This window comes from Xenopus laevis, chromosome 8S, assembly GCF_017654675.1.
Source record: "Xenopus laevis strain J_2021 chromosome 8S, Xenopus_laevis_v10.1, whole genome shotgun sequence".
In the NCBI taxonomy this organism is placed as follows: Eukaryota; Metazoa; Chordata; class Amphibia; order Anura; family Pipidae; genus Xenopus; species Xenopus laevis.
In genome coordinates this window covers 79,023,369-79,043,709 of record NC_054386.1, presented here as the reverse complement: position 1 = coordinate 79,043,709, position 20,341 = coordinate 79,023,369, and the positions used below count along the sequence as shown (strand labels likewise).

The following is a 20,341-nucleotide window of genomic DNA, read 5'->3' as shown; positions in this document are numbered from 1 at the left end:
TTTTGTGGGTTCTTGCTAAGGGTTTCCTTTTAAAAAACTGACATGGCTTAAAAAATGAGGCAGCCCTCCAGCATCTAAATCCAACAATAAATGGTCCTCTCTCTAAGCAGGACAGCACTGTTCCAGGACATAATGTCCACACTAAATCAGAATCCTGAAAAGTGTGTAGTATGAGAACAAGCGTTCACCTCAAAGCTCATATTAACTGACTATTTTAGGATTCAGATGAATCTGAAAATGTTTGACTTCCTTGTTTGTGTGACAAAAATTCACGTGATTTTTTTTTTTTTTGAATTACGTTTAGCCGAATCCAAATTCTACTGAAAAAGACCAAATCTTGAACAAATCACGAAATGAATATTCATCATGTAATATTTTATTGTGAGTATTGTGCAAGACAAATGGAACTGTAATAAGGTTGGACATAATGGGAAAAAAACTCTTTTTTTTCCTACCTTGGTGGCTACCGGTAAATATTGTTTAAAGGACAATGCACCCCCCCCCCCACACACACACACACACACACACACCCACTGCTTTGGATTTTTAGTACAGGTATGGGACCTGTTATCTAGAATGCTCGGGACCTGGGATTTTCCGGATAACGGATCTTTCCGTAATTTGGGTCTTCATGCCTTATGTCTACCAGAAATTCATGTAAACATTAAATAAACCAAATATGCTGGTTTTTCTTCCAATAAGGATTAATTATATCTTAGTTGGGATCAAGTACAAGCTACGGTTTTATTATTACAGAGAAAAAGGAAATCATTTATAAAAAATTTGGATAAAATGGAGTCTATGGGAGACAGCCATTCCATAATTCGGAGCTTTCTGGATATGGGGTTTCCTGATTAGGGATCCTATACCTGTAGTAATAAAGAGCTTCAGATTTGTTTGTCGGCAGACTTTATGCTCATGCTGTCAATAGCCAATGGTAAATGTTGGTCATGAAGTGCTGTTGGTAGCCGTTGAACACCCTCTAGTGTCCTATATGTGCTGGACCCATGGGGTCAGGTTGGTTTCTTGTGGTGGCCAGGATGTTTTGGAATACCAAACCGTGGAGCTGGCTGCCCTCTGGAGGGAAGCTTTAAGGAGAACTAAACCCCCCCGTACCAAAAGCCCACCTAAACGACCTTCCATTGCCCCCCTTCCCCTCTTTCTCCCTCCATGTGCATTAGTCAACAAACAACCCCTTTGAAAAATCATAAAATGCAGAGCAGTGCAGCTGAACTCCAGGGCACCATCTTCCACCACTACTTATCCTCTTCTGGGCTCAATGTTCTCCTTTAAAGCAGAGTCTGGACAGACAGACTGGGAACCTGGAGGGTTCCAGGTTCCTAGTCAGTCTGTTAGAGATATGCAGAAATCAGGGATATTCATTAAACTGAAACTGAATGACTAATATAAAGGCATGAGACCTGTTATCCAGAATGCTCGGGACCTGGGGTTTTCCGGACATCGGATCTTTCCATAATTTGGATCTTTATTCCTTAAGTCTACTAGAAAATCATATAAACATTAAATTAACCCAGTAATCTGGTTTTGCTTCCAATAAGGACTCATTATATCTTAGTTTGGCTCAAGTGCAAGTTACTGTTTTATTACTACAGAGAAAAAAAATTGTTTTTCAAACTTTGAATTATTTGATTATAATGGAGTCTATGGGAGGCAGCCTTTCTGTAATTCAGAGCTTTCTGGATAATGAATCTCCGGATAACATATCCCATACCTGTATTAATATTTTCCTATATCCTTTACCCATTTCAAGGGCTGAAAGAGGCCATGACCAAAGGCAGGGTCTTCAAGGGGGGCAATGGGTAAAGACTAGATCTAGTTGGGCTTGAACTGAAAATGTTTGACTGTAAACCAAATAAATTTTTTAAGGAGCCTGACTTTTTCTGAACAGCAGAATAGTGATTAGGTACAGAATTAGATTGCAGGGGCTTCTTTTTTAAATTTCAGAACTATTTTTTATGCTCTCTGAGCATGAATAACATAAAAATAGATTTTGTTTGATGTGAGTTAGCATCTCTAAGAATACAGTATGTTGTACAGATCATGGCTGAACTTCTGCGAGATGACGGCAGAGGGCAGAAAAGTTCACTTGTTTCCCAGACACACAGACTGGCAGGAAAAAGCCAACAGTCTCGAGCAAACTAGCATTAGATTACCACAAAATCCCTTAAGATCCAGCCAAAAATACTGCATGGATTGTATTTAATTGAAAGGCATTTTATTTATTGGAGACATATAGGATAAGTGAAACCTCTAATACCGTAGGCAATAAGAAATAATATATGGAACTGTTTTTACTTTAGGCTTAAAATAAATATCTTTAAAAACAGCTCCATTATTGGAGCTCCCTATAGATCTGCTATAGTCACGGTCCGATTTCAAATGAGGGGTGCAGTCGCGCAAGCAAAGACCGACTTCAGTTCCCTATCAGGTCCTGCTAGCAGCTGATTGGTTTCTATCCTATAGTGCTGAGTGCTGCTGACTCCCCTGTACACAGGCCTGGATTTGTGGCAATGCCCGGTCCTAGGGTGGCATGCTGCCCAGCCCCATCAATGCGCCTCACCGGGAGCAGAAGAACAGTAAAACTGCTCGTGTGTGCAGCTGGTCTCTGATCGCATAGTTGAGAAATCTGCAAGGGGAGGAGGAGGAAATGCTTGCGGGGGGAGGGAGCACTCGCGAGGGGGGCAGGTTATTTGACCCTCTTGCCTAGGGGTGGCCCAAAAAAGAAATCCGGCCCTGCCTGTACAGCCTGGGAAAGGAGGCAGCAGGAAATGGAACAGATGGGAGGGGCTAGTAGGGTTCACTACTTTTTTAAGCACATTATCAAGTATTTAAGAGTGTACAATGCACTGGCACATTCTTGTTTTTCACACAATATGTCTCCTTTAAATTCATTCAATTTCCCATCAGTGCAGCCCTACCAATCTGCATTTATTAGAAGTGTCCAAGACACTATTTTAAATGGCCTGGTAACCATAAACTAACAGGGACTGTAGCAGTAAACTTTCAGTAGGATGTGGCCCTTTTGTTTTAGCCTAATCGCCTTATACCTGAATATCATTATGGTACGATTCGGAACTTTTAATAGGAAGCAGACAACAGTTTTCTAAGACAGTTTGTAACTGTTCTTTATCACGGTATTTAAAATAAATAGCTGGCCAACCTACTTATCTGTAATACATTCAAATGATTAATGTATCAAATGAGCTTGAAATAGCAGCATGATTTCAGTAAAAGAAATACATCATTGGTACTTGCATGCCCAGTGTTTCCAGAAAGGTCTCACCTGTTTCTACCAACCTAAAAGTCTCTGTACTCACTTCAGAGCCCTTTTGAATGTGTGATCATACTGTAGTTGCCATTGGTAGGTAGAACAAATTGAGATACTTTTGACAAGCGAATAATGTGTTTGGAGGAAGTCTTGTAGCTGCAGTCAGTAGAGACTGGAGACTTTCCACAAACTGTATGCAATAAAAGGCATAATGTAGAAACCCCAAAGAAGTTTAGTTTAGGTAACCAGTAAATTCTATCTGCTGATCTAGTTCTAAAATATCTCTGGATTGTCTAATGGCCTCTGCATTATTATACCTGGCTACGTTGGGAGCGTGTAGGAGCTGGTCCCCTACCGTCCACCTATGCCTCCCGACGCGTTTCACCGGCAACCTGGCTTCTTCAGGGGCATAACGCTGGGAGGCATAGGTGGACGGTAGGGGACCAGCTCCTACACGCTCCCAACGTAGCCAGGTAGTCAATTCTGGGGGGAAAATGGAAGGGAGGTGTGGGTGATCTGTTTCATATTATGCCACAAGAATGGCTAAAAACAGGCGAATTTAAACTTTGAAGCGAGTTGGCTTGTTAATTTATCTGGAACACCATTATGGTGTGTGGCTGGTTAATTACCACTGTGTGATATCACCACTCAAACAGACTCAAACACCATCCATCCTATGTTTTTAATTGTTTGTATTTTTATGGACATGGTCCAGCTTCACTGAAATGGATTCTCAGTGTTGAGTTATATGTATTAGGTAGCGTGGTCTGTTTTTTAAGCAAGTCAAATAAAAGTTGAATTTTAATGATTTAATTATTTAAGCACCTGAACTAGTTAACTGGAGGATTGGATGGTGGTGACAAAAGATACAATTGTTTCCACTGTGCTATTCCTCAAATGCTACATGTATAGATACGTTTATGGTCATTTAACTTGCGGGTGTGTGGATACTTAGCAATACTTTTCTGTTACTCTATAAGCAATTCACAAAACAAGGAAGTAAGAAATATTTACCCTTTCCCGCCCCTAATTTGCATATGCAAATTTATGGTTTGGTATTCGGCCGAATCTTTCTCTATGGATTGGGGGGTTCGGCCAAATCCAAAATAGGGGATTCCGCGCATCCCTACTTAAAACTATATAAATAAAATAGTTGTTTTTCTCATTCTTTGCTTGTGGTTTACAGAAAGGTATGACCAGTCTACTGTTGTAGCACCCTTAAACTGGCCACCCATGGGCTAAAATAAACTGTCCACTAAGGGCCTCCAGACCAAGGCAGCAGCTTATTGGCCCATATATAGGGCCTGCCCAACCAATATCTGAATATTGGCCGGTTATCTATTAGGAGGGTTAGACAATCCCATCAGACAAGGGCCAGGATGGCCTGTAATAGAAGCTGATGTTATAGTGCTGATTATTAAATTCTGACACTACCGCCACTGGTTTTAGACTTGCCATGTATTAATAACCTAAATTAATTGCCAACACTAATCGGATTTCACTTCAATATACACAGTATATTGTGAGCCAATACCTAAGCAGCACAGAGCATGTGCAGTGAATCAGCAGAAATGAAGATGGGGAGCTACTGGGGCATCTTTGGAGGCACACATCTTCCCTGCTAAAGGGCTGTGGTTGGGCTGGTACAGAAGCATTGAACATAATGTTTAGCATTTCTACCCTACTTCTTTGTTAAATTAGTTCTTCTTAAAGGGGTAGTTCACCTTCAAACAAGTTTTTCAGTTCAGTTGGTTTCAGATAGTTCCCCAGAAATAAAGACTTTTTTCTAATTACATTGTAGTTTTTATTTGTGAATGTTTTTCTAATATGGAAGGTAAAGTTTTATTTTTTTTAAAAAAAAAACACCCAGAAATGTAAGCAAAGTAAAACAATAGTTGTTATAGTCAAGAGTTAAAAATATTAAGGTGTCCACAAACACGTATATCAAATAGAAAATACTCGAAATGGGACTTAACCCCCAAACAGATCAACTCTTGAATAATATCATATTACAAATAATCCAAAGTAGAATGCTGTAAAGGCAATATTTATTCACAACCATGCCATGAAGTATTGTGAAAGTTTTATTTTTCATCTTCTAAAGCAGCTCTGGGAGGGGGGTCACAGACTATTTAACTGTTTTAAATTGATTCATTTAGTTGATACATTTTTTTTAATCCCTGAGTTTCATTAAAGGCAGCTGTTAGAATTGATACAATAGTTGCTAATATCCCACAGATACTGCTGAGAAATGTATTATTATTATTATTATTATCATTTATTTATATAGCGCTGTCAAGATACGCAGTGCTTTATCAATGAAATATGTATCGACTAAATGTAGCAAATTGCAACAGTTCAGAATCTGCACCTGAATTACTGAGCTGCCAGACTCAAACACCAGAGACAAGAACGTTAACCTTCAAACACCTTTTTTCAGTTCAGTTGGTTCACCAGAAATAAAGACTTTTTCCAATTACTTTCTACAGTATTTGTGAACATTTTTCTAATATTTCATTAAAGGGATACTGTCATGGGAAAAAATTTTTTTCAAAATGAATCAGTTAATAGTGCTGCTGCAGCAGAATTCTGCACTGAAATCCATTTCTCAAAAGAGCCAACAGATTTTTTTTATATTCAATTTTGAAATCTGACATGGGGCTAGACATTTTGTCACTTTCCCAGCTGCCCCAAGTCATGTGACTTGTGCCTGCACTTCAGGAGAGAAATGCTTTCTGGCAGGCTGCTGTTTTTCCTTCTCAATGTAACTGAATGTGTCTCAGTGAGACATGGGTTTTTACTATTGAGTGTTGTTCTTAGATCTACCAGGCAGCTGTTATCTTGTGTTAGGGAGCTGCTATCTGGTTACCTTCCCATTGTTCTTTTGTTTGGCTGCTGGGGGGAAAAGGGAGGGGGGTGATATCACTCCAACTTGCAGTACAGCAGTAAAGAGTGATTGAAGTTTATTAGAGCACAAGTCACATGACTTGGGGCAGCTGGGAAATTGACAATATGTCTAGTCCCATGTCTGATTTCAAAATTGAATATAAAAAAATCTGTTTGCTCTTTTGAGAAATGGATTTCACTGCAGAATTCTGCTGGAGCAGCACTATTAACTGATGCATTTTGAAAAAAAATTTTTTCCCATGACAGTACCCCTTTAACACCAGTGGTCTAATGGATAATGGGTTTGCATTTGTCCTGTTTAACCAGGGTTTTCTCCTTTTTTGAGATGCTCCCAAAAGCTGTACTGGTTTAAATCTTTATATTACAACCACATTGGTTAAGTCTGGGTTACAAAAGGGCATAAAATGTCTTCTAAATGTATCTGAGATTTTATCAGTAGAAAGTCCTTTTTTGCATACAAGTCCGTGCCTTTCACTATTGCAGCCCCTTTAGGTAAAAGTCTCTTTTTTTCAGTTCTCTTGCTAACTGTAGTGTTTCCAACAATCTTATTTTGATGGAGGAAATAAAGCAGCCTCACGTTCGCCCATGCCTTCTCTTTCAGAATCTCTTTCTTTTATAAGATTCCCCACACAACACGTGTCTCCCACCTGTAGCAGTTCTGGTGATCTTGGTATGAATCCTGGGCTTGATGGTTCCAGGAAGCTAGTGACACTTTTTGGTTTGTTAGTGTGGCTCCATCCAGAGCAAAGTATGGAACGGAGTTTTCTGAATACAGATCCTCGGAAGATAATGAAGATCCATGGGTCTAGGATGGGGTTAAGGGCACTGAATCGAAATGCCAATAGATCCGCTGATTCATTATCATCTTCATAAAGTGCACCTAGAAAAGCACGCAGCTGTAAGGTAGAAAGAGAGGCAAGTCACCTGCTGTGTGTATTAAAATATATTTTGTAACATTGAGGGGCAGGTTTATTAATGGTCGATTTGTAAATTCAAATTTTTTTATGGTCAAAACTCTCAAATTCGAATTGTGAATTATCCAAACTAGATTCACGTTTTAATTCAAATTTCAAGATCTATCGCACTCTGGCCCTTTAAAAACTCGAATTTGACTATTTTCTACCTAAAACATGCTGAGTTCATATATAAGTCAATGGGAGAGGTCCATGGACCAATTTGGACACATTAATAGCCTTCCTGACATTCGAATTTCGAGTATATTCAAATTTAATAAAAGAGTAAAAAAAACTCACATTAATTTGAAATTGGACCTTTAATAAATGTGCCTCTAAATAATTGAGGGGTCACAGAGTATATTTATCAAAGGGTAAAAACAGAATTGTTTGCACTTGCCTACTGGAGGAATTGTGTAAAAAAAATATAATTTCCCAAAATATATTTAATAAATGACCCTTTGCAGAAAGCTAGAGCAGAAGTTTTTCCGCCCTCTCAGCCACATGGGCAGGGGCATAACTACAGAGAAAGCAGACCATGCGGCTGCGGGTGGGTCCAGGAGTTATAGGGGACCCCATGAGGTCCTAATTAATGAGCAATTTCAACATTTATTGGTAAAATGGGCAACCTCTGGATATGTTGGGGACACTAACTAGTTATGCCACTGCCACATGGGGAGATTGTGAGCATTTTGGTAGCAACATGATTTCCAGGTAATAATCTGGACCCGATTGGTGCAATTGCAGAGCATCAGATCATTGCTTGAGTGCATTTTCCCAATCATCCTGCCAAGCTGATAATCATGTAGATGGAAAACCACTTGCATATAAAATAAATGACAAAAATCTCACATCATGGTATGTTATGAAAGCAGAAAATATATTTTAAAGTACAGAAAAATGACGCATGATGAAGATAAAGTATAAATCACTGTATGTGTATAAAGAGATGCAGAGATAGGAGCACAGACACCAACTCTCTCACATGTGGATCCAACATCAATCTCCCACGCACCACAAACATGTACTGCCACCCATAATGGCATTTACAGGACCTCACCTTCATTCAAGTTACAATTTATAAAAGTGTATCCGGTATAAAAACAACACCATTATCTGCAAGATATAGAACTATTAGCTTGGAGTTGTATTCTGTACAAAACTAGCTTTATTTTTGTTTGTTTAAGCCTCTCAATAGTGATGGGCGAATTTATTCGGCAGGTGCAAATTCGTGGCGAATTCCCGCAATTCGCTGCCGGCGAATAAATTCACAAAACCGCTGCAATAATTCCCCGGCATAAAAAAATGGGCGCTGGTGTCCATTTTTTGACGCAGGCGCCGTTTCGAAAATTTTTTGCCATTTCAAATTTTTCGGCGAAGCAAAATGGCCCAAATTCGCCGATCACTACCTTTCAGTGCCAGTTTTCTCATTCCACATGTATTTGGTGCAAGGTGAATTTTTTAAGGACACCCTAAACTTAATAAATCTGCCTACATTTTTATGTAAGAAGATATAGGTCTCTATTCTCTATATATGTAATAAAAGACCCAAAGATTGAACAGCTGCAGTAACCCATAGCAGCCAATATGATTTTGCATTTAAACAGGTGACCGGTAAATGCTACGTACTGATTGGTTGCTATGGGTTACTACTAGGGATGCACCGAATTCATTATTTTCGATTCGGCTGAACCCCCGAATCCTTCTCGAAAGATTCGGGCGAATACCGATTCGAACCCTAATTTGCATATGCAATTAGGGGTGGGAAGTGGAAAGCATTATTTACTTCCTTGTTTTCTGACAAAAAGTCACACAATTTCCCTCCCCGCCCCTAATTTGCATATGCAAATCAGGATTCGGTTCAGCAGAAGTATTTGGCCGAATCCGAATCCTGCTGAAAAGGCCGAATCCTGGCTGAATCCGAACTGAATCCTGGATTCGGTGCATCCCTAGTTACTACACCTGGGCAAACTTGTATTTTGTATTACAAAACCCCCTAAAAATGACATTGTTTTTGTGTGAAAATACAGTTGATTTTAAATGCATCCTTTGCACACCCAAAAAAAGAAGAATCTAGAAAGGGGTCGATTTGTATTTCTACAAAAAACTGCCAAACTGCAAATCTTTACTAAATTTAGCTGGTTTAATGACATTTCTAAAAATTTACTCAAAGCCTGCATTTGAAAGCATTTTTATCTCCCACATGTCTTAAGGTACAAAAAAAACAACATAAATTTGAATACTGGTATCTAAATTTTCATTGGTGACACTAGCCTGCTGCAAAATTGATGAGAGTGCTATTCTAAGAACTTTTGCAATGTACATTCATTGTTATTTTTTTTAATTCCAAGATATTAAAGGACACATGTACTGTATGAATTTTGAATGAATGAATTTTGTTACAACAGCGCCACCTGCTGGTCATTTTCTGACCACTTAGTAGTCAAGGAAGAGGCTGCTCTTATGTTCTTCTGCTTAGGAAAAAACTTATATCCTTCCTCAAATCTTTCCTAAGAAGTAGAACATCTTTCTCTCTTTCTCCTGACAACTTCCCTGACTACTTAGTGGTCAAACTGGTCGGAAAATGAACAGCAGGTGGCGCTGTTGTAACAAAATCATTCATGTTTACAGTACTTGTATCCGTTATTATCTTGTAATAAAAAAATAAAATAATGAATGTACATTGAAAAAGTACTTAGCATAGCACCCTCATTAATTTTACATTCACTCAAGTCATTTTTAAGGTTTCCTTATCCTTTAAGAGTTCACCTATGCCTAAGCACACAAGAAACTGAAGTTTCTCATCCTTACCCATTAGCTCACTCTCATACACCCCTCTACGCACACAGATCATTTTTTTTTACAGTGCAAATTGAGATGAGGGAATAATTTACAAATAGCAGTGCTAGGTGCAATGTTTGGCATAAAAACGTATCTATTGGGCAGATTAGAAAATCAGGTTGGGCAAGGACTGCACTGGCATGTTCATGAAGGCCTCAGATTTTCATAGACCAATAGAGGAAGAGCCAAGCTCAAACACTCCCTTTTATAGACTCCTGTAGGGGAATTCCTCTGCAGACCAACCTTATGGGTTGGTGCCACCAGTTGGCTGTCTAAGAAATTGCCTAACTATTTACATTAAAATAAAAATATATATCTCATCTCCTAAAGGTGGCCATACACGGGCAGATAAAGCTGCCGATATCGGTCGTCTGGACCAATTTGAGAGCTTATCTGCCCGTGTATGGGGGCTTCCGACAGGTCTTCCCGATCGATATCTGGCCACGATATCGATCGGGAAGGTTTGATTTTTACCCAACCGACCCGTCGGAGCCCCTTGGCGTATCGTAATTCGATCATTCGGCCATACGGCCAAATGTTCAAATTACCCCCGATATAGCCGTGCCGTTAGTGGCATATCGGGGAAAGATCCGCAAAGTCGCCAAACGGGCAGATCTTTGAGTCTATGGTCAACTTTACACACCTGATATGGCCAAGCACCTGGGTGGCCAAACATTCATTCTTTGGTGACCAGGTCTAATTAGGATCTCTAAGGAGCAGATTTATCAAAGTTCGAAGTTAAAAAAGCTTTGAACTTCGATTTCAAAAAGATCGACCGAAACAACAATATAAAAATCGTGACAGAATCCCTCTAAGATGTTAATGAAGGCAACCTGATCCAAGGTATTGTGGTTTATCTAGAAGAAAGTTCTGTATGGAGAGAGGGCTGGTTTTATTAATGTCTGGCACCATTTTGGCTTTTACCAAAAGCTTTTTTTTCTTTTTAAGGGCACCTAGTGTCAGAACACAGTAATCGTTTATGAACGTGACCCATGGTGCAAAGTGCAGTTTCAGGATATGCGGGTCAAACAAATGGGAACATGATGCTGCTATAACCTCACTATGTTGGAACTGACGCCATTCGAATACAAATCCTGTGGGGATTGTGTCATTGCAGTGTGATTTGTGTTATTATCAGCATTAGCACCTGATTCATGTGGCCCAAGTCAGTACCGACTATTGAATGGTTATTTGGACGTTATCGGTGTAACAAAATTTTTTTTAGAAATGAAATAACTTTTAAAAGCATAAAAAAAAGAAAATTGATGGTGGCCCTTTAACTTTAATAAACATCTAAGCATATTTTTTCGCCTTGTTTTGCAGCAAAAATGACGCCCATAGACTTGTATGGGGGCGTGCTGCGCCTTGCGACAAAAATGTTTTGGCGCCCATAGACTTTAATGGGCGTCGGCGACATTTTGCTGGCGGTGAATTTTTGGCGAAACGAAACGGATCAAATTCGCTCATCCCAAGTCACTATGCAAACTTTCTCCAGCAGTGTAAAAAATACAAAACTCCTGTTTTCGGTCCACACAAATAAAAAAGGTTTGTTGTTCCTATGAAAAACCCTTCTCTTTGCCTTAGACATAAACACATCCTAACAGGCGGAACCCCCCTCCTCTCTTTCACATATCCACAACTCCAGCATTCCTTCATGGCATGGTCATTTTCACTCCCTCTCATAATCTAGTCTTCTTTCTCCCTTACGTATGCAGTGACATTTCCGCCCATGACTTGTAGTCTAGCTGTCTTTGCCCCATACATTTCCTTCTTTTCGCTTCTGCTCAAGTACTGCCAGCATTCTTTGTTTGTATCCCTTGCATGGAAATGAAATCAGGGTGTTATATCAGCCTTTTTCACACACAAAGATAATCTTTATACTAACACAGCACTATCCTTACCGATTTGTGCAAACGGTGGCAGCCACCACCCCACATATGAATAATTTCACTGTAAACCTAATGCACACAGCATCTGTCTCACTTCCGCACACAAAGACACATTTGCGTTCTTCTTTACGTTCGCTAAAATTTTCCTTTTATCTTACTCCAATGTTCCCAGTTTGCCAAGTTATAATTTATAATTTAGAGCTCAATTAGCAGGTTGTCTACATATATATATTCCATTAACACATGCACTACTATCTAGCACCCCACTTGCAGCTTCAGTTTTCTTGCAATACCTCTCTCGTTTTCCCCATTTCACTTATATTTTTGTTCTCACACACCAAACAGCCAAATTACTCATTCTCACTCACACATACATTATGCTTTTCTCTAATACACTCAGAGTATCATTCTCCCTCTGCCTTACAGAACAGATTCTGCCTCACCCTTTAGACTTGGAATTTTAGCCTCTTCCTCCTGCTCCAGTGTCTCCTCCTGTGTCTAGTACTTACCGTTAAGGGTACAGAGCAAACCATGAAAATAATTGTCATCAGTGCTAAGAGGATTAAATGTTCCAACTCCTCCTCTCCTGCTCCCAGAAGCCAGCCACGAGCCCCACATCTGCGCAAGGACCCTCTTCGAGCCTTCTGTCCCTTCCACATTTGGCAAAGGCTGGCAGTTACTGAGGTATTGCAAATAACTATGGCCACAATGAGAAGCCCCGTGAGACTGGCATAAAGCAAGGAAAAGGCTAGTGCTCCACTCTCGCTGTGTTCTGGTACTGTCATTCTGATGAAACACCAAGTGCCTGGACAATACTGTTTATGTTCTCCTACTCCGACCAGAGGCAGAGCACAGAGTAGGGCTCCCAGAACATAGGAAGCAGGAATGGCAACATGGGCCAGACGGTGTCCCCAGGCATGTTGAGCATACACATAGGGATGACTGATTGCCAGACACCGCTCCAGGGCCATACAAAAGAGGAGCATCATAGAAGCTAAACTGAAGAAGGTCATGGCAAAAGCAAAAAGATGGCAAAGAGGTGCTGCTCCGAGTGTCAGGATGGATGACTGTTGAGCGTAAGAAACAAAGACCACAGGGCTTAGTATACAAGTGCCCAGGAGGTCAGTCACTGCCAGACCAGTCACTAGAACCCAGAATGGTGATGCGCGGGCTCTCCTTTCTCTACGATGCACACCTAGAATGCCCAGAGCTAAAAGATTGCCCAGTACCCCTGCAGCAAACATCAGGGTGCTGATTGCAGGGTGGCTATTCTCGTGTACTCTTGTTGCATTCTCACAGGAGATGGACATGGTAGGGGTCCAGACAGCTAGTGATTCAGCAGGGTTCCAAGGTAGGTGGCAGCATTTGCCTGTCTTGTCCACTGTAGTCGTTCCTTCTTTCTCCTATGTTCTTTACTTTATTCTTCCATCCAGTTGTCTCTTACCTGTCTCAAACCCTCTATTCCCATGCAGCTGATTAAACCCTTCTCACTGCACTTCCTTACTGATCCTTTTTATCATTCTTGTATATTTTTGCTCATTACTCCTATGCAGAATCTTTTACTAAGTTCTTCCACTCAGAATGTTTTTCATTTTAATTTTTCTATCTGTCATTATCGCTCTCTTTCTTAATATCCTGTTATTTCCCCTCTCTTCTATGCACTTGTCTGTGGCTTGCCCTGACTCTAATCTGACAGTGGTTTGTACTCCGGGGAAAACGAAATGGGAGGGGGAGGAGAATGAGACAGGCATAGAATAGGAGGGAGAAAGAGAGTCAGTTAATTATTGGGAGAAACTCAAGAAAAACTGACAGAAACAAAAGGAGGACCTGAACAGTCAGACAGGGCCATTGGGGCAGCAGTTATCCAGCAGATACAACTGAAGTGACTTTGTGTGACAATGTACAAAACATAACTACAAGTTAAAGTGTCATTGTATTTTACACAGGAAGGCGATAGTAAAACTGTCTGTGTGCCAGACTGTGTGACAGCTACACTTCCACTACTTTTGTCACATTGGCTGCCACTTAAGCCTGATGCTCTCATAAGAAAAATGTAGACACAGACATAATACCTGAATACCAGCTGCAGATTCCAGGGGAATGCAATGTGAAAGCAGCGAAGAGATGATGACCAGAGACAGTCTGTTTAGAAAGGTCAGAAAGAAGAAATCAGCCTGTGTCTGTGCGCTGCCTGTTAGTGTATATGTGTAGTGTATAAATATATAATACACAAAAGCCATGAATATCTTGTAAATTATATCCTTATAAACGGTGAGTTCTGATGTCATCAGTTATAAACGGTGAGTTCTGATGTCATTTCTGTCACATGACTTACTGAAACTTGTGTATTATAATAAATAAAGTATCCCCAGTTATAAAATATGAGGATATTAGAAGTTAACTCGGAGTTCCATGACCTGTATAAAAACACTCGGCCTTCGGCCTCGTGTTTTTATATGGTCATGGAACTCCTCGATAACTTATAATATCCTTATATTTTACAAGAGGGGGTACTTTATTCACTGTATAAAGTGTAAGAAGATCCGCACTCACAGGACTTATAAAAAATAAGAAGATTTATTGTATGGGACTAACGTTTTGGCCTCCCCAAGGCCTTTCTCAAAGTGACAAACTGAACCAAAGGTATACATAAGGGCGGGAAAAGACAGCTGGTAAATGTCAGATGATCAGTATTGCAATCATTAATAGTACATATCACTTTAAGTACTTTCTTTATTGTATCGCTTTAAGTATAACATTTAAACATGTAAAAAACTAGACACAATATATCCCCTAGTTCATATCACTAACAAGTTAAAAACAAGACATTTTGTAACCACATAATAGCTCTACATAGACATTTAAATAACTAATGTTACAATTACGTCAAAATTTGAAGAGTTAAAAGCACAATGTCTCTATCTACCTAATTACAAAAGGCTGTTATATCCATAATTGATCTGGTTCTGTGTTACCCTTTACATACTATCTTTTCATTCGATGTTCACCCTATATTATGGTATACTACTGCTTTTAACACAGCTACTTATTAGATGCTAATTAGGGGCAGGGTCTCAACCTAATCATAAATGTGTCTCAAATATGTTTTCAGGCATATTATGTAAACAGGGGGCAGTGATCTATCGGCATAGGGTCTATGTAAGCTACAATATAATCAATTAGAAACTAAACTCGGTATAGAACAAAATAAATATAATGTGGTAACCCTTAAATATAGTCATTTGCATAGTAATATAGTAGAAGTGCGCCCCACTAACTAGATACAACATTTTATGATAAATTGTGAATGACATAAGTGAGTAAAGACCCCATATGTTGAAATTCAACAGTGATTGTGCAAACAATCTACAATGTATAGAACAGGGGTCCCCAACCTTTTGAACCCGTGAGCAACATTTAGAAGAAAAAGGAGTTGGGGAGCAACACAAGAATGAAAAATGTTCTTGGGTGCCAAATAAGTGCTGTGATTGGCCATTTGGTACATTTGGTAGCGCCTATGTGGATTGTCAACCTACATTGAGGCTCTGTTTGGCAATGCACCTGGTTTTTATGCAGCCAAAACTTGCCTTCAAGCCAGGAATTTAAAAATAATCTCCTACTTTGAGGCCACTGGGAGCAACATCCAAGGGTTTGGAGAGCAACATGTTGCTCACGAGCTACTGGTTGGGGATCACTGGTATAGAATAAGCATTCCTTACTCCCCCAGAAGCCTCAGTATACGTAAATAAGTCACCACGTGAGTGAAGAAATTAACTAAATATATATACAAAAATCACCATATGCATAATAAAAGAAAAAATAGAAGCAAAAATCCAGAAACATATAAAAAAATATATGTAAAAACATTTACCAGGTCGGTGTATAGCTTTAATAACCCTCTCTTAGTTAGAGAAGCATGTCAAACTCTCTTATATTCAGTCCACATCCAGACCCGATGTCAGAAAAATGTAAAAGTCATTACTGTGTTCACTCGCGATCTCTCCAAACCGCACCAGATCCGTCAGCACAACAGGCATCCATCACAGACCGCAGGCACAAGCGAGGGAGGTAATGTTATTCCTACAGAACGATGGTAATAGCCGCAGCTTGTCTCAAATCACCATCACAAACCCACTGCACACCTGAAAGGTAAGGGCAGAAAGTTACACCCCCAGCAAATCTCACGGTCGCCATCTCAGTCACCCGGACCCCATAGGCAATACGAATCTTGCATCTGGGCCCGCAGCCGACCATTTGCGCTGGCTGGAGCTAACGGTGCTGTTCTTGGGGGGGTTTTAACCCGAACTTGCTCTCCTGGTGCATATTGCCCACCACACTTCACAGAACCCGCCTCCACTCCGAAGTCGGACCCAGCTGCACATGATCGATACACGGTCTCTCCTTCTTTTGTAACAACAACCAGCACGTCCAAAGATCAGTTAATGCCCTTGTATGGTAGATTTGTTCAGGTAGCACCTTTGGATTTATGATTTTATATATATATATATATATATATATATATATATATATATATATATATATATATATATATATATATATACAAAAGCCATAAATATCTTGTAAATTATATCCTTATAAACGGTGACTAGTGATGTCATCCGTTATAAATGGTGAGTAGTGATGTCATTTTTGTCACATGACTCTTGTGTACTTGTGTATTATAATAAATAAAGTACCCCTTGTTGGAATATATGAGGATATTAGAAGTAACCTCGGATTTCCATGACCATGTAAAAGCACGAGGCCTGAGGTGACTTATAATATCCTTGTATTTTACAATAGGGGGTACTTTATTCACTATATCTCTTTACAAACACGCATAATGATAAATAATATTTCTGTTACCTTGTGGAGCCCGTGGTTATATACTTTACCCTTCTTGGAGGCTATTACATTACCCCCTGTCAAACAGAGACCAACTTACACAGTATCTAGAGCAGACTGTAGTATAAAGTGTTTTGTCAGGATAGTGCTATGCATTAGAAATGGCACTAGCTGATGTCTTCTGTAGCACTACATCTTGTAAATCAGGGGTCCCCAACCTTTTTTAATAGTGAGCCACATTTAAATGTAAAAAGAGTTGGAGAGCAACACAAGCATGAAAAAGTCCATGGGGATGTCGAATAAGGGCTGAGATTGGCAGCTTTGGTAGCCTCTTTATGTACCGGTAGCCTACAGGAGGCTCTGCTTGGAAGTACAAAAATAAGCACCTGCTTTGAGGCCACTGGGAGCAACATCCAAGGGGTTTGATGAGCAACATGTTGCTCGCGAGCTACTGGTTGGGGACAACTGTTGTAAATGATACCTTTTAGCATTGTTGTAAATCCTGAAGATATGGTTGCTACGTGAGACCATAACTTGATGTCTCCAAAATCTGTGGCCACAGTGCGTTAAACCCTCAAATAAATATACTCAGCACTCTAAATAGGGTCCCAATGTGAATCCAATACATACAATGGAGGTCTCTGAGGAAATATGTAGTCACGAAACGCATTAGACATCAGATGCTGTTCTATCAGATGTATTAATAAAGATGTATCAATAAATACTCCAGTTCTTAAAGGGATACTGTCATGGGAAAAAAAAAATTTCAAAATGAATCAGTTAATAGAGCTGCTCCAGCAGAATTCTGCACTGAAATCCATTTCTCAAAAGAGCAAACAGATTTTTTTATATTCAATTTTGAAATCTGACATGGGGCTAGACATATTGTCAATTTCCCAGCTGCCCCAAGTCATGTGCTCTGATAAACTTCAATCACTCTTTACTGCTGTACTGCAAGTTGGAGTGATATCACCTCCCTCCCTTTCCCCCCCAGCAGCCAAACAAAAGAACAATGGGAAGTAGGGATGCACCGAATCCACTTTTTTGGATTCGGCCGAACCCCCGAATCCTTTGCAAAAGGTTCGGCCGAATACCGAACCGAATCTGAACCCTAATTTGCATATGCAAATTAGGGGTGGGAAGGGGAAAACATTTTTTACTTCCTTGTTTTGTGACAAAAAGTCACGTGATTTCCATCCCCACCCCTAATTTACATATGCAAATTAGGATTCGGATTCGGTTCGGCCAGGCAGAAGGATTCGGCCGAATCCGAATCCTGCTTAAAAAGGCCGAATCCTGGCCGAATCCCGAACCGAATCCAGGATTCGGTGCATCCCTAATGGGAAGGTAATCAGATAGCAGCTCCCTAACACAAGATAACAGCTGCCTGGTAGATCTGAGAACAACACTTAATAGTAAAATCCCATGTCCCACTGAGACACATTCAGTTACATTGAGAAGGAAAAACAGCAGCCTGCCATAAAGCATTTCTCTCCTAAAGTGCAGGCACAAGTCACATGACCAGGGGCTGCTGGGAAATCGACAAAATGTCTAGCCCCATGTCAGATTTCAAAATTGAATATAAAAAAATCTGTTTGCTCTTCTGAGAAATGGATTTCAGTGCAGAATTCTGCTGGAGTAGCACTATTAACTGATGCGTTTTGAAAAAAACATGTTTTCTGATGACAGGATCCCTTTAAACTGGAGTATTGAATGAGTGATGTTCTAAATTTCCCCAAGTGTGCTGCCATATTCGACTGCTTTTAGGAACCCATCTACTTTATTATGTACCCAAGGCTTCTGCAGAATGATGACATAGTTTATGTAGTCACCCATGCCAGGAAATGCCTTGGCACAGACCGACTGAACAGTTGCTTATGCCTTTCTAAATTATTGCCAAGCTATTCTGATGTTGACATAGGCTTGTAAGGTAGATCTTGGCAGCTAGTGCCAAGGGGAGCAACAAATAAAGGTTTCTGTATTTGACATATTCTCCATAGAGGGAAATACCCAGAGACCTCTACATCTGGCGTCTAAAGTAAGGACGACCAACTGATTATCACAATAGGCAAGACTTATTGATCTATGAAAGGGGCAGCTTATGGGTATTATTATTATTATTATTCTACAGCACCAAAATAGATGCCAGTGATATTATTTTGCTGTGTCCCGCTATGCTTGGTATAAACTTACTATTGCTTTTTTGGTAGCGACAATAATTAGATGTGTGATTGTAATTCTATAAAAGTTATTTCAATTTAAATTATAATACACATTGTTTTTCAGCACAAGTAACCACTCTTTATTCTGATGAATAACTCCTAAATGTTGATAGGTTTCCTTATGAAAAAGTGTATAATGGTATATATCAGTAACGAGCCAACAATGTGCTTATCTAAGAAATGGCCTTCCCTGTGCTGTGTATTTCACCTGTAGCCGATAGCTTGCAAGGTCAGTCTTGAGAAAGCTCTAATGGAACTAAGCAGCTGTTCCCAGAGACCTATAACTTAAATGCCTACTTGCTGCAGGGTGTTTGTAATTGTTTCCTACTCTTCTTATAGTGTTATAATAATATATATTTTATACTAGCTCAGTCCAGCTGGAGGCCCACAGTGTGGATGTGGTCCTCAAAGCGATTTGTATGGCCTCCAGTTGACCTGAATTCTGTGTACAACACCATCATTTTAATATAACCTAACCTGCAATTTGTCCCGGCACATAATGGGATACAGTAGGTAGTTTGAACAACAACTGGATGGCTTCATTTATGATGGCCTGCAGAGACACTTCACTCCTGCCTTTTACAGCTCCGCAGCTTCACTTTTTTAGTTTTACATGTAGCCAACCATTCTGCCGTGCCATGTTTCTTTAACAGTTTAGTGTCCCACAGCCATTCCTCTCAGGTCTTAGATCCTGCATAACTCTCCTCACTTAATAGCCTTAGTGAGTTACCGGCATTCATTCTAAGGCTCTCCATAATATATACTTTTCAATCAAACAGTAGCACATATAAAATAACTCTATCGTATGACATAGTCGATAACTTTAGAGTAAATAAAAAAGAATATATTTCACACATTCTCCAAATGCAACCATTAAAAACGCTTTGTGCTTATGAGTCTCTGTACAATCTATACATCTTTGTTTCACATCTTCTAAAACACAAATTATTTTCACATCTTGTATTAACCCCGGACCTACCTTTCTCGTTCTTTCCGGGTCTTATCACTAAAAATAAATGCACACACCCCACATACACACACCTAATAAACATACAGATATCAGCTGGAACTTTAGGGGTGTGGTTAGAACACGTCACCTCCAGCATATCCCACAGCCTCCACCGCATCTGCAAAAATGAGTAGCTCCATATAGTACGGAAAGTTACCCCACACCCGGCACACCTGCATATCTACTAAAAGGCATAGCAGAATTACACAAGGATAATGCTGCATATTGATGATTCTTAAACTCATACAAGGGTGTATCTTGTGACAAAGTGGGTGGCCATACATGCACAGATTTAGTTGGGCAGTTTCTTGATTTTCAGCGTTTCTTGTACAACCATCTTTGAATCTACCTAGGGAAGTCTGCCTAGATTAAAAATGTCTCCCATC

The 20,341-nt window shown here is 39.9% G+C and overlaps 1 protein-coding gene across 1 annotated transcript; it reads right to left on the bottom strand.

Annotated features, from left to right (window-relative positions):
* Positions 1-6,423: 6,423 nt before the first annotated feature.
* Positions 6,424-13,521, bottom strand: ptgir.S (prostaglandin I2 receptor S homeolog). The gene is made up of 2 exons (XM_018233151.2): positions 12,389-13,521; positions 6,424-7,092 (listed from the first exon to the last, which is right to left on the bottom strand). Exons 1-2 carry the CDS (start codon positions 13,187-13,189, stop codon positions 6,742-6,744), a joined length of 1,152 nt encoding a protein of 383 aa, XP_018088640.1. The 5' UTR covers positions 13,190-13,521; the 3' UTR covers positions 6,424-6,741.
* Between the last annotated feature and the right edge of the window lie 6,820 nt (positions 13,522-20,341).

Excerpts from the sequence above, each read along its gene's own strand:
- ptgir.S (XM_018233151.2), bottom strand. The coding sequence starts at position 13,189 with ATGTCCATCTCCTGTGAGAATGCAACAAGAGTACACGAGAATAGCCAC. Across the intron at positions 7,093-12,388 it reads TTTGCTCTGTACCCTTAACG|CTGCGTGCTTTTCTAGGTGC; the intron begins GTAAGTACTAGA and ends TCTACCTTACAG.